Here is a 14,405-nt window from a genome sequence, read left to right as displayed (position 1 = left end):
CTCACCAGGAATACACCAACACCGGCTTCGAATATTTCTTGTGATGGGAGCGAAGGGTCAGGGAGCCCTTGCGCTCCACCAAGTCCGGGGGTCCGATCTCCAACCAGTGTTGCTTGCTGTCGCACCAGTCCTGACAGAATCTGTCAAGGCTTTCCATGGCAGCCCTCGAGGTATAGACCCCTGAGGAGTTCTCTATGCACCTGTCCTGCCCTACAAGACCGGAAGTACCAAGATTTGGCGTCTCTTATCTCCTAAGCAACCTGGGGCGGGGCCAATGGAGGGGCGGATCCCTCCAACCTGACGGCGAAACGTTCCCTAGACGTTGTCGTTACTGATAAGAAACTACGTTTCCCAGAATGCAGCGAGGGTAGCGACCGGGCTACATAGGTGATGAAAGGCGGAACTGCATCCTGGGATCTGCCGTTTCGCCTGTCCACCAGCCAAGTCCTAAGAGTGGCTGGGCGCAGTTATGCGGGAGTGGTGGGTCAGTTAAGTACCAAGGAAAGAGCAAATTCCCTGAGCCACGAGTGGGTCTGTTTGGGCTGTTTTTAGAGAAGATTTTTTTTTTTTTTTTTTTTTGAGACAGAGTCTCACTCTGTCACCCAGGCAGGCTGGAGTGCAGTGGCGCGATTTCGGCTCACTGCAACCTCCGCCTCCCAGGTTCAAGCGATTCTCCTGCCTCAGCCTCCCAAGTAGCTGGGATTACAGGGGCCCGCCACCAGCCCGGCTAATTTTTTGTATTTTTAGTAGAGACACGTTTTCACCATGTTGGCCATGCTGGTCTCGAATTCTGACCTCAAATGATCTGCCCGCCTCGGTCTTTCAAACTGCTGGGATTACAGGCGTGAGTCACTGCGCCCAGCCTTTACAGAAGTTCTTTCTACTGTCCAGCAACCATTGCCACCACACCTTCTGCTTACAAGTTATTTATAATAAGTTTGACTAAAAGAGAACAAGAGAACATCCCCTGAAACCCAAAGTATGTCATTCTATACAGCTTTCTCACCTGCGAAAGAGGAGGAGCAGACTCATGCAGCAAATCACCTAAAAAGTTTGAGGATCAAAAAGTCTAGCTCCAGTTTCAGATCCTCCCTCGACCTTTCTGAACACTAGTTTCTTCCTCTGAAAAACGAAAGAGGGAATGGGACCGTAGAGTGGAGTGGGCACAAGAATCGCAAGTTCCTTCAGGCTATGATGCTGCAAGACTCTAGGTACAGTTCAGGACTCTGGGCATTCAGATCCCCAGGACTTGTCAAGTTCTCCTCATTGAAATTTTTGATATTTTGTGACAACAGAAATTCATCACATTTTTGTGCTGTGTGTTATATGTGGGAAGGAGATTTCAAAATTATTGCCTTTTGAAGTTATTGGATAGCTGTGTTACAGAAGAAAAGACGTTTATTTCATTTTTGACTTTCCAAGAAAAGAATATCTAACACATCAGAATTCTTCTCTCCTCCCTGGCCTTAGTCGAGTACCTGAGGGGCTTTAAAGGGCTTCGTCCTTGCAATCACTTACCCAGCATAGTCCTTAATACAAATATCTTCAGTGGTGAATGAATAAATAAGTGTTCATTATGTTTGATTACCTTAGATTTACTTTCCAAAAGTGTCTTACTTGAGGAAGACCACATGTACACAAAGAATCAAACTTTAAAACAGAGTAAGCAACCATTCACACTACAAATAGAGTCTTTGGTTTATAAAAGATGTGTTATAGTGCTCCCATAAATAGTGAGGCACTCTTCTGTATCAGATGGCACAAATTTGATTACATATAGCTACTAAGTGTTTTTCCGTGGTCTGTGGTGCATAGTGTGGGTGCCTGTGGTATGCTATGGTCTCTATTTTACTGACAGCTACAGTTAAAACATATTTCTTAAAACCAAATAAACAGTCCACCATCACCAGCCAAGTATGAGGAGAGGGCTGGCTGCTATTTTAGCCCATTTCTTCTAGGCAGAATGGAAAGAAAAATATAAGTTAACTTTAAAAGGGGAAATATGATCCCTGTCAAGCTCAATTCTGTCAATCAAAGCACAGCATATTGATGTTGCTCCAAAAATATTATCATCATTGCTGTCATCTGTTCATGTGTTCATTTTACTTACGTTTAGAGTGGCGGTAACGTAATATATGTGCAACCAATATGTCAGATCTCTGCAGACAATTTCACTCAAAGATGGAAGCTGCCCAAGGCCAAGCTCTTTCCACAGCGCATGAGTGCTGCAGAGATTGTAAAGCCTTTCAGCACACCAAGAAGCAATAAGTTAAGAAAACATGCAAAACAAACATAGCTTGTTATTTCAGAGTTCCTTAAGCCAAGCCGACCACCTACTTGAGTGTGTGACTATGTTTTTTGTTACACTCACTTTCCTGTTTGTATCAAATTTATAAACTTCATTGTCTTCTGTGTCTACTGAATACTTTTCAACATCCTTGTCCTAGGATTTGGGATATTAATTATGTGATATCCTTGAGTTTATGGGCATTTCATTTTCTTTGTATATACCAATACATACTGTAGAATTTTGGTTTCTTGATTCTTTAGCAATAAAATAGGAATAGAACAGCACTTATCGCAGAGGTTTCTTATTAGAACTATATAATATAATATAATAAATACATTAAAAGCAGATAGCACAGTGCCTAATAGATGCTCAGTCCTCACTTAAATGTAAACTTCTGCTGCTAGTATTACTACATCCTGACTTTGTCTTCACCATTTGTAAACACATCCTAAAATGTGGTGGGGCTTTTTGTGTGGAGTTTCCTATACTCACTGTTTTCAACCTTTGTTTACTAGCTCTTTTTAATGAATATCTTTTTTATTCTAGTTTAATACGAAATTTAATGGCCAGGATCAGAAAAATGTAGGCAAGAAATTTGGATATGGTACCAGTGATAACGACAACTTTGCATTTCCTATATTGTTTCTCTTCAAGACTATAAATAAGTTTTATACTTTATAAATGTTAAATCACTGATCCTCAACATACTTGAGTTATCCCTGTTTTCTTCAAACTTTAGCAAACCACTGAAGTACAGAGCTTAAAGCAATGCCTTCTACTTGTAATAATCCCTTCGTGCTGTAATATCCTTATGGTGAGAAAATTAGAGCTCAGGTGGGGGAGGAACTGGGACTTTTCTGTAAGATAAGTGTAGGCAGGCCAACTCAGGAAGTGAGCTTATGCTAATAAATTTACTTATTCACTTTATCAGATTCCTGAAGAGATTGTCAAGGACTGAACAGGACAGCAAACCTAAAACAGATGTAAACCAACCAGATGTAAACGTCTATGGGGGCAAACCTCTTTGCCATCTCCTTTCCCCTCCTGTCTTGATCTGTGCTCAATTCCTGGAAAAGCCCCTACTCAGGATCTCCTAAAGTCACCAGTAGCTCCAGTAGCATGTTTCCCTCCTGCCCCCATTAAATTTACTTCTCTCTATCAAATGTCTTTCAATTATGCTGAGAGACAAGAATTTAACATTGCTTAAGAAAACTGATTTGTACTATCTCTGTGTCAAATCCAGTTTAAATATATTAAAAACTCCTGTTTAAATTGTATAGCACTCAGAAACTAAAAACTCAGCAGTGATGTCCTAATCAAGGATTGTATAGTATATATTTTTTAAACTACTCCAGGAATAGGGAATTCCTGTTACTCACCCACATATACATCTATGGTTTCCCTTTTGAGTATTCTTTACAAAAAGTTGGAGTCCACCTGCTATGTCAAAATGAGTAAGATGTTCTTGCTCAGAAAAGGGGGATTGGGAGAAACTGGGGATGGTGAGGAATAAGACCTCCCCATCTCCAGCTCCCCACATCCCTATTTTCTTTCCCCTCTTCCTCTCCCTTCTTCTTTTGCTTTTTCCCACTTTCCCCTTTATCCCTTACTTTTCCATGTCTTACTCCTTTTCTTCTTTCTTCCCTTATTTCTCTCTCCTCCTCCTCTCTGTCTCTCTGTTTCCTTCCTCTCTTCTTACAACTTTGAGAAGTAGTATGCATTTTGGAGTCAGAATTTATCACTGAGAAGCCAGGTACAAATCAAATGAAAGAAAAATAATCAGACCTAGAAACCAGAGCCAAAATTTATATGAATAAGTTTATGTCTCACAACTCTCAAAGGAATCAACTTGAGCAAAACTTCAATCTTCTTTCCTTTCCTGTAACTGTAACTACCAAAAGTCTTCGTTAGAATGATTTTAACCTTGAGTATGATTCCTCTGTGCTTCTAATTTGGACTATGAATCAATTCGGTATCTACTTGTCCTTAAGCCATTATCACTAACTAGCATTGATTAAGTGCTGACATGCAAGAGGCATTATTTCTGGAACTTCTACTGCCAGCATGGGGAATTAATTTATTAAATATTCAGTGTATACTATAATTCAGCATTTCCTTCATTTTAATATCTAATCCAGCCAATAAGTGAAATACCTTGACAGAGTTATTCACAATTATTACGATAAATTTTAATGCCCAAGATTAGTAATGACATACTCTAGCATAAAGATAGCTGAGGGACTTTGAAAATATCCTATAAGTTGGATATCCTTAATTATTCAAAGACTGAATATCCATTTTCATAAAATATTCTCATCATTTTCTCCCCAGTGCTGCTTTGCTTTTTGAAACCTTCATTGTTGTTATTGTTGTTGTTGTTGCTGTTGTTGTTGAGATGGAGTTTGGCTCTTGTTGCCCAGGCTGGAGTGCAATGGTGCGATCTCGACTCACTGCAAGCTCCACCTCCCAGGTTTCAGCGATTCTTCTGCCTCAGCCTCCCTAGTAGCTGGGATTACAGGTGCATGCCACCATACCTGGCTAATTTTTTTGTGTTTTCAGTACAGATGAGGTTTCACCATATTGGCCAAACTTCATTGTTTATTCGCAGCAAGAATGAGACAATTTAGCTACCAGTTAAGAGTTCTTATGAAAGGAGTGGTACTTGAAATTAAACTCAGTATTGTTGTGGCTTTCTTTGTTCTTTGTGGTCTTTAGTCTGGTTGAAGGAACCTCATCTCTCAGGGAAAAAGCTCAGAGAAAATCAGGGGGTGGGGCAGGGGGGTCTTTTCTACTCTGAGAGTGATGGACATTTGCCCATATCCCTGACAAGCCCTGCCACCAACCATGTGGTGAGCAAGCTGGTAAGGAACTGACTGAGAGGCTTTCTCCAGAGGGTCAGGTGTGAGCAGACAGTTCCGGTTTGCTGCATACGACAGAGGCTGTTCTAGGATGAGGACACCTAGTCACCAATCTGGGGGTAATGGAAGGTTCAGGGAAGAAGCTAGAAAATTTATTGACCTTGTCTGAAAAAGAAAAAAGAACAAAAGGAAGTGAAATTTTACCTGCTTTTAGGGTTGAATTTTAAGTAGTCATCTAATTGCTTTAATATAAATGAGGTCCAGAGAGTTTCCAAGTAAAATGATAATTTCCAGTTAAAGTTTCTATAATAGTAGTGACTCAGCTTTTTTTTTAAGAGATGGAGTCTTGTTATGTTGCTGAGGCTGCACTTGAACTCCTGGGCTCAAGTGATCCTCCTGCCTCAGCCTTTCCAGTAGCTGGCACTACAGGTTCAAACCACTATGCCCAGCATTGAGCTGGTATACTCTTGATGACAAATGAGAGAAAATTAAACTAATTAGGTCAAAAAGAGGAATTTTTGGACTTACATAACTGGGAATTCCAGGGGTACGTCTGGTTTAAGCATATCTGAATCCCAGGGCCTAATAATGTCTTTGGAATGCTGTTTCTCTATTTCCTGGTTCTGCTTTACTTTGGGTTAGCTTATTCTCAACCAAGCCCTCTCCAAGATGGCCATTGACTTACATTATTCCCTAACTCCCCACAACATAAAGCACTCCTCTTCCTTTAAGCTCCAGCAAAAGTCTTGGTCATTCGTTGACCTGACTTGGCTCGTGCGATCTACTCTGAAAATGTCACTAGAGTCAGGCCCAGCCGGTACTTTCCCCAGCTGAGTTTGTGTCATGAGGTTCTCTTCGAAGCATGATACCCACCCTTTCTAAACAATCTGGACTGAAAGTGTGGAATTGGACTACAGAAAAAAATAGGTTGCTACTTCCAAAGTAAGGGAAAGTGTGCCTGACAGGCAAAAATAATAGATACCCGCTGCAGATAGTAACAATAAGACATCCCGCCCACATATCACCTGATAGAATACTTTCACATACACAGCAGGTCCTTGAGTAACATCATTTTCATTTCATTCAATGCCATCTCATCATAATGTTGAAGAGAAAAACAATTGCTTGCCAGCCCGGGACCATATCTGTGTGGAGTCTGCATGTTCTTGCCGTGTCAGCGTGGGTTTTCTCCGGGTACTCTGGTTTCCTCCCACAACTGAAAGCTGTGCAGATTAGGTTCATCGGCATATCAACACAGCCTCATTGTAGGTGAGTTCAGATGGGTTCCAGCCTTGGCCTTGAGCTGCTGAGATAGGCTCTGGCCTTCTGCAGCTATGAACTGGAATAATCGGGTAAATAATTATCACGCTTGCTTGTTTGTATTAATCTTTTTAAAATGTATATCTAGCTCACTTTTATATTAATGTTTAATATTACAGTGTTTATGGTCTTTATTAAGAAGTTTGGTGATGTTTTTGTGACCTGAAATATACCATAAGAATGTAACTCATTTGTATCGATTCACCTTTGGTAAAGTTGGTTTCATCACAGCTCCTGTTCACTTAAAGTCACAGTTTTCAAGAACCTGGTGACAATGTTGAGTGAAGGCTTGCTGTATTCTCTTACTTGACCCTCACAAAAACTATGTATTGTATTAGGTTCTCCAGAACCAATAGGACATATATAGATATATAAAGGGAGATTAAAACGGGAGTTGACTCACACGATTATGGAGGCCGAGAAGTCCCACCATCTGCTGTTGGCAGCTGAAGTTCCCGGAAAGCCAGTGGGAAAATTCATTTCAAGTCTGAAGGCCTGAGAACCAGTGGAGCCGATGGTGGAACTCCCAGCATGAGTCCAAAGGCCAGAGAATCCAGGGAGTTGCCAGTGTAAGTCTTGGAATTCAAAGGACTGAAAACTAGGAGCTCGGATATCTGAGGGCACAGGAAGACAGAGAGAGAGAGAATTTGCTTTTCCTCTGCCTCTTGGTTCTATTTGGGTGTTCATTGGATTGGGTGATGCTAGTCTGCAATGGCGAGGGCAGATATTTACTCAGTCTACTGAGTAAATGCTGATTTCTTCCAGAAACACCCTCACAAACACACTCAGAAACAATGTTTTACCAACTATCTGAGTACCCCTTAGCCCAGTCAGGATGACACATAAAATTACCCATCACAGATACACAGTTGACCCTTGAACAACATGGGTTTGAATTGCACAGATCCACTTATACATGGATTTCTTTTCAGTAAGTTACTCTGAGTGTGCTAGACTCTCCCCTTCCACCTCCTCCACCTCTTCTACCTCTGCTGACCCTGAGATAGCAAGATCAACCCCTCCTCTTCCTCCTCTTCCTCAGCCTACTCAAGTGAAGACAAGGAAGATGAAGACTTGTGACGAAGCATTTCCACTCAATAAACAGTAAATGTATTTTCTCTTCCTTATAATTTTCCTGATAACATTTTCTTTTCTCTAGCTTACTTTGTTGTGAGACTAATACATATGACATACAATATATGGGTTAAGTGACTATTTATGTTATTGGTAAGGCTTCCAGTCAACAGTAGGCTATGAGCAGTTAAATTTTGGGGGAATCAAAAGCTATACATGGATTTTTGACTGCACAGAGGGCTGGCACCCCTAACCCCACATTGTTCAAGGGTCCACTGTACATTGTCATTTCTATTTCTAAGGTGAGTAAACTGAACTGCATCTAGTAAGCCAGTCCTGCATTCTTATCTTTGGACTTCAAGGAATTTCTCATTCTACTACAGAAACCACACTTAAATACACACACACACACACACACACACACACACACACATAATATATATGATCTGTGTAGAAGTCTGCATATAAGATTATTTCCTCATAGCCATTACCTCCATAACTTTTGTCTCCTGTGGGTATGTGATTACTTACCACCTAAGGCATTGGTCGCTGGTCAATTAGCAGAATGTTTCTAAAGTTCCTACCTTGTTAATTGCCTCTAAAGTGATAGAATTCAACTCTCCCAAGGCTTTCAAAAAATATGGTCGAATAGCTTGAGTCTTGTCCTTTGGCCTTGTTACTTGGTGTCAGATTTCCTTTTTGTCCTGAAGAACACCTGGCCTACAATCTGCCATTCTTTGCTCTAATCCTGTTTGTGTCTAGATTGATTTTTCTTCTCTGGGTAATTTCACCCCACTGTGGTGTGTCCATTGTCCCTCACAGGACTAGAGGACTCAGTTCTTTCTTCCTCAGGATTCTATTGTCTCTCTAGAATTTAAAGATGGTAAAGGGTAGCTGAATTTCTAAAACATTTCAATCCAACATTTTTATACCACCGTGGAAGATTATATGCTTTGTTTTCTCCAAAGCTATGATTTTAAAACAAGTATGATTTTATTTTCATACAAAATTCTAAGGAAAAAAATTACTAAGATCTCAATGTCCTCTGCAAGAATATTCAAATGCCTGTATCCAATTCTATCAAGAATTTGTTTTAATATTAAAGGAAATGACCCTGAAATATATTTTAAGTTTTATTATATAGTCATGCCATGCCATCTCATCTCATTTACCAGTGTCTGTTCTATTTAGTTTAAAATGAACTAAATTCTTACTCCTGACTGAACCTTATTATTATTAAAAAATGCATCATATTTTCTCCCAGTGTGGATATGCATGAGGACAGTATTTTGCATAAAATTAATTGCCTTTTTTCTTGACATATTATAAGGATGACTATTTTGGAAGTAAAATATATTAACCATTACTCTGATTCACAAATTTGAAAGGTTTCTTCAATACTGACACAAAGTTTTCTTTTATTATAGTCAGAATGTGGGATAAATACTTTTTCTAGATGGCTTCAATGTCTTATTTTTTTCATCTAAATATCTAGAGAGTCATGGAATAAACTAGCCTAGAATCTGAGCACTGGGAGAGTAAAGGTTATTTGACACAGCATCTTAGCCAAAGTATAATGGCTGAGGATACGTATTTGGCATCCACATGAGTGTAGAGAGGACACTTACACTCACAAAGGCAGCCTATGTCAATGTATACAAGTTCCATCTTTTATTGACCTAAAATGAACCTTCTTGGTAGATCCACCTGTTTATTCTACTTTTGGAAGGCTAAAGATGAGTCTTATTTCTCTCTCGTGAGGTCCTTTCAGATATGTGAAGAAGAGTTCACATGCTTTCTCTTTTTTTCCAGATCAAGTAAACAAACCTACCTTCTCTTCATCTTTATGATGACTGGCACCTCTGGATGTGCATCACTTTGGCTCAGATCCCCTTCAAAAGTGTTTATCAGAAACACTTTTGTTTTTCTGATTAACACAGAATATTTTACTCTGACTGGCAGCAAGTACAGTGGGGCTACTGCCTTCCATATACTTGATTCTGTACTTTTACTAGCATTGACTAAGCAAGAAGGAAGGAAGAAAAGATGGAGGAAAGGAATAAAGAGAGGAATGGGGCAATGGAAGGTAAGGGAAGACAGACAAACTGAAATCAGAGCACAGAAAAATAAACAAATTCAAAATAAATAAGACTTATTTAAAATAAATGTATTCTCCAAGGCTAATACTAGGATCAGACCCACCACCCGGAGACTAAGCTCTGGACTTCTGGCAAGCTTGGAAAGCTTATAAGAAGTCCTCCAGCTTGAAGCCAGGGACATTTTGATACGGGACAGGGGCAAGGGAGGGCTGGGAGGAGAAGGGCACCGTCCTTGGTGAGGGCTCCACACCTGGGCCTATGCCTACGGACCTAGGTGAGGACAGGCATCTCTGTTTTCATGCCCAAATGCTGCATTTTCCAAGACCGCCCTGGCCCGCCATGCCACATCCTGTGCATATGAAAACCACAAGACCCTAGCAGGCAGAGACACAAGTGACTGGACATTGAGAGGAACACACCGGCAGAAGAACACAGAAGTGTCTGGATGTCAAGAGGAGCAGAGGAGCAGAGGAGCACACTAACAGGCACCGACAGATGGCAGGTCATGGACTTCTTAGCAACCCAACTCCCTGGGAAAACCATCTTCCCACTCCACTCGCCTTCTGGCTCCCCATCCATCTGCTGAAAACTTCCACTCAATAAAACCTTGCACTCATTCTCCAAACCCATGTGTGATCTGATTCTTCTGATACACCAAGGCAAGAATCCTGGGATGCAGAAAGCCCTCTGTCCTTGCAATAAAGCAGAGGGTCTAATCGAGCTGATAAACAGAAGCCACCTACAGAGGGCTACACTGAAAGAGCACCCTGTAACACACGCCCACTGGGGCTTCTGCTGTAAACATTCACCCCTAGACACTGCCATGGGGTCGAAGCCCCACAACCTGCCCGTCTGCATGCTCCCCTAGAGGTCTGAGCAGCAGGGAACCAAAGAGGTGAGCCATGCCCCCATCGTGCGCCCTGCATGGGGGACAAGGGAAATTTTCCTGGTTTATTTTGAAGGGATCTATGAAGATACAAATCCTCTCTGAAGCCATATACCCCCAATCTAGGCCCTCAGGAGTCCCCCAGATTAAATTCAACAAATGTGAGCTCATAAGAAAACATTGCTAAACTTAGAAGGAAATAAACTAGGATGAGCAAAACAATAACAACAGAGGTACATTCCCCTCTTTCCCCCAGTTCAGGTGTATGAATTATTAGATGGAGAACGTGAGATAAATCGGAATGGAAACTCTAAAAAACAAATTTTGGAATAACAAAATAATTTTTTCAAGCAATAAGACTATCAAAAATGGTCAGAATTTTCAATATTTTGGTAGTTTCTTTCTCTCATCATGGAAATCCTCTGAAGCCATAGAAAATTGAGAAAACAAAAATTCAGTTTTTGGTAAAATTAAGAGACTCAAAAACATTTGTAAAGGCTACTGAGTAACTGTTTTCCTCTGGGAGTCATGTGGCAGTAAATAGAGAGAAGCCTAAGAATGATGTAAAAGCCACACCACTCCCCCTATGGTTTCCTGCCCTAAACCAAGGGATAGGAATATGCTGCATACTACATCACCGCTGTGATTATGTCACAGTACATGACAAAGAGGGTTTTGCCAATGTAATTAAGAGTACTACCCAGATGATTTTGAGCTAACTAAAAGAGAAATTATCCTACTGATTCTAATCTAATCATATGAGCTCTTTGAAAGCAGAGTTTCCTCTGGCTGGTGGCAGAAGGGAAAGTTAGAGAGATTTGAAACACAGAAGGGTTCAAAGTACCATTTCTAGCTTTGAAGATGGAAGGGTCATGTGAAGGACAGGAGAGAGGCCTCTAGAACCAAAGAGTAAACTTCAGCTGAAGGCTGGCAGGAAAACGGAGACCTCAGGCCCGTAGCTGTAAGGAACTAAATTCTGTCAGCAACTGGAATGAGCTTGGAAGTGGATTCTTCCTCAGCGCTTCCAGATAAAAGCCCAGTCCAACTAAAAGCTGGATTTCGGCCTTGTGAGACCCTAAGCAGAGAACCCAATGAAGCCTTTCCAGACTTCTGTCCTATAGAATTGTGAACTAATAAATGCGTGTTGTTTTAAGCCATTTCATTTGTGGTTATTTTTAATGCAGCAATAGAAAATCAAAATGATATTTCAGAAAGTAGGGTTGGTTTAAATATTGTTTTTGAAGATGATAAGTAACATCTTGAGGTACAGAAACGATCCCTAATGAGCAGAAAATGGATTAGGAAAAGAGGTATATGTTATCAAATGGCCCCCTTGTGATTGACATAGCAGAAGAGGAGGGCTGACAAGAATTGACTAGTGCTGGCCGGGCGCGGTGGCTCACGCCTGTAATCCCAGCACTTTGGGAGGCCATGGTGGGCAGATCACGAGGTCAGGAGATCGAGACCATCCTGGCTAACACGGTGAAACCCCGTCACTACTAAAAAAATACAAAAAAATTAGCCGGGCGTGGTGGCGGGTGCCTGTAGTCCGAGCTACTCGGGAGGCTGAGGCAGGAGAATGGTGTGAACCCGGGAGGTAGAGCTTGCAGTGAGCCAAGATCATGCCACTGCACTCCAGCCTGGGTGACAGAGCGAGACCCCGTCTCAAAAAAAAAAAAAAAAAAAGAATTGACTAGTGTATATACTCCAGCAGCACGAATGAGCCTATGTCTTGTAATCTTTGCCAAAAGATAATATTTGTATTTTTCCATCAATATAAAATTATATCCTCTGTGCTATTTTAATTATTTTGACCTTGAATTATCCTTGTTTGATATTAATATTGCAACATCAATATATTGATTATTGGTGATTTTTCCTAGTGGATCTTGGCTTATCTTTTTATACTAAGCCATCTAGGATTATTAGGATGGGTTTCATTTATAGACAGAGTATAATTAATCTTTGCTTATAAAAAATGTTCAAACCATTTCTTTTGGTTGTGATAATTTATTTTTTGTATAATGACATCTTTTTCTTGTTTTTCAATGTTTTCTTACTTTTATTTCCCTGTAGTTTATAGACAAGCCTTTAATTGCTATTATATTTCCATTACTCTTAAAAATACCCATTCTATTTTTATTTTTCTAGTAGTTCCTATGAAGCTTTTCACTGTCTTTGATCTGTACTTCTCTATTTATATTAAGATCAGGAATGAAATGTTACCTTTTGACATTATGTAAGATGGCAGTGCCAAGAACAAGGTGTGACATCAACAAATGCTTATTCTATTAGACTGAGTTGAAATTAGTTTTTCTCAATCTCATTTGAAATTATTTGAAACATGGGATTCATACAACATCTCAGACAGCTCAGAGAAAAAAATAAGCAATATGGTCTCTGATAATGCAAATAGAAATATTTCTAAATTAATAGTAAGAAAACACTGCCAAAGTTTCATTATTTTTACTTACTATTCTTTGTTGAGAGCCATCAAAGTACTACATTTTTTAATGTATGTACAAAAGTAAGTTTGGTAGTTGACAATCAATCTCTCTTCCTGTTCAAACAAAACCCAAAGCAGAACTATTAGTTCATTTACCTTCAAGTGCCTTTTGCTTTTTTCTAATCTAAACTCCCGCACATTGAATGTAGCAGGACCTCCACAATTCCCAGAAAGTTTCTAAGCACCTGTATGTGGCATCCTGTCCAAGGTCAATTTGACTGTCAGAATATATTATCATCAAGCCCTTCAGCAAGTTGTGCACCTCATAACTATGGCTCCACAAACAGTTTTATTTGAGTGATACAGTCCTAAATCACCTAAATCTGAGAGTGATAAAAAACAGTTTCAAAGATTTCACACAGTAGTTTCATTAAGGTTTCTAGATTAAACATGATGGCCATGAAGGTGGTTTGGGAGAAAACACAGTTGTCACTTGTGTTTGCCTTTCATTTCCTGCCCATGTCCCTTTTTGAACTGCAGGATAAGCTGTATAGCTGACCTAAGGCTTTCTTACCATGAGCCTCAGAGGCTACAGGGAAACTGACCCTATTCTGGCTCTGCAGTGTTAAATTTAAGAGTATGTATACTTGGACCAGAGTCCAGTAGTCTGGAGAGACCAAAGGTGATAAATGAGGACTGTTCATGCCTAGGTTTACTGTACTGTATTGTATTGCCTCTCAAAATCATTTTTTATGTTGTACTGAGAGACTGAATATACAAATGAAAAATGACCAGACCACACATATAAAAAGACCCACAACCTGTAACAACCTGCCCAGGAACTCAACCAGCCCAGGAAGCCAGTCTGCTGTAAGTCAGTCCTGTAGAAAGTCAGACTACTATCTCCACTGACAGTCTTGAAAGTCAAGCAATGCTTCCTAGAACAGTCAATCCCAAATGGCCAGGACTTTGATATAGGAGATCAGCAGGACTTGTCGTCTAAGCACAGTCATGACCCTGCTGATAAAACAAGATGTAGCAAAGAAACTGACCCAAACCAAGCAGGACCAGGAACTATAATACATTTACATAAGACACTCCCACCAGTGCCTTGACAGTTTACAAATGATGCCATGGTAATGACCCACAAGTTGTCTTATATGGTTCTTGGAACTTGTCGCCCCTTTTCCAGAGTTTGTAAATAACATACAATTAAGAGTGGGTATAAATGTAGTTAGCCAGGAATTCACTAGTGCTAGTCTGGTCCACTCTACCTATAGGGTAGCCCTGCTCTGCCTATGGCGCAGCCATTGAGGTGTACACTGTTTCTTTAATAAACTTGCTTTCTTTCCCTGTTGGCTCACTCTTGAATTCTTTCCTGAGAAAAGCCAAGAATCTTCCCAGGCTAAGCCTCAATTTGGGGGTACACCAG

General features: G+C 40.4%; 1 protein-coding gene and 1 long non-coding RNA gene across 4 annotated transcripts in view; one reads left to right on the top strand and one right to left on the bottom strand.

Annotated features, from left to right (window-relative positions):
• LOC105516633 (chromosome unknown open reading frame, human C9orf135) overlaps nucleotides 1-223 on the bottom strand; it is an 83,960-nt gene extending 83,737 nt beyond the window's left edge. For both annotated transcript variants that reach the window (XM_011948895.1, XM_011948896.1), the window contains exon 1: nucleotides 6-223. In XM_011948895.1, coding sequence (XP_011804285.1) covers nucleotides 6-157 — 152 coding nt within the window. In that variant the 5' untranslated portion in view covers nucleotides 158-223. The remainder of the gene's footprint in view (nucleotides 1-5) is intronic.
• A 54-nt stretch (nucleotides 224-277) lies between these two features.
• On the top strand, nucleotides 278-1,393 carry LOC105516632. 2 transcript variants are annotated; one of them, XR_001002518.1, is made up of 2 exons: nucleotides 278-387; nucleotides 748-1,393. It is a non-coding gene; the product is annotated as an uncharacterized LOC105516632 (long non-coding RNA). The 2 variants fall into 2 exon arrangements; XR_001002519.1 differs by having other exon boundaries at nucleotides 354-484.
• The last annotated feature ends 13,012 nt before the right edge of the window (nucleotides 1,394-14,405 follow it).

Source organism: Colobus angolensis, unplaced genomic scaffold, assembly GCF_000951035.1.
Source record: "Colobus angolensis palliatus isolate OR3802 unplaced genomic scaffold, Cang.pa_1.0 Scaffold286, whole genome shotgun sequence".
In the NCBI taxonomy this organism is placed as follows: Eukaryota; Metazoa; Chordata; class Mammalia; order Primates; family Cercopithecidae; genus Colobus; species Colobus angolensis.
Note: the sequence above shows the minus strand (reverse complement) of the source record. Positions and strands in the feature narration are given on the sequence as shown.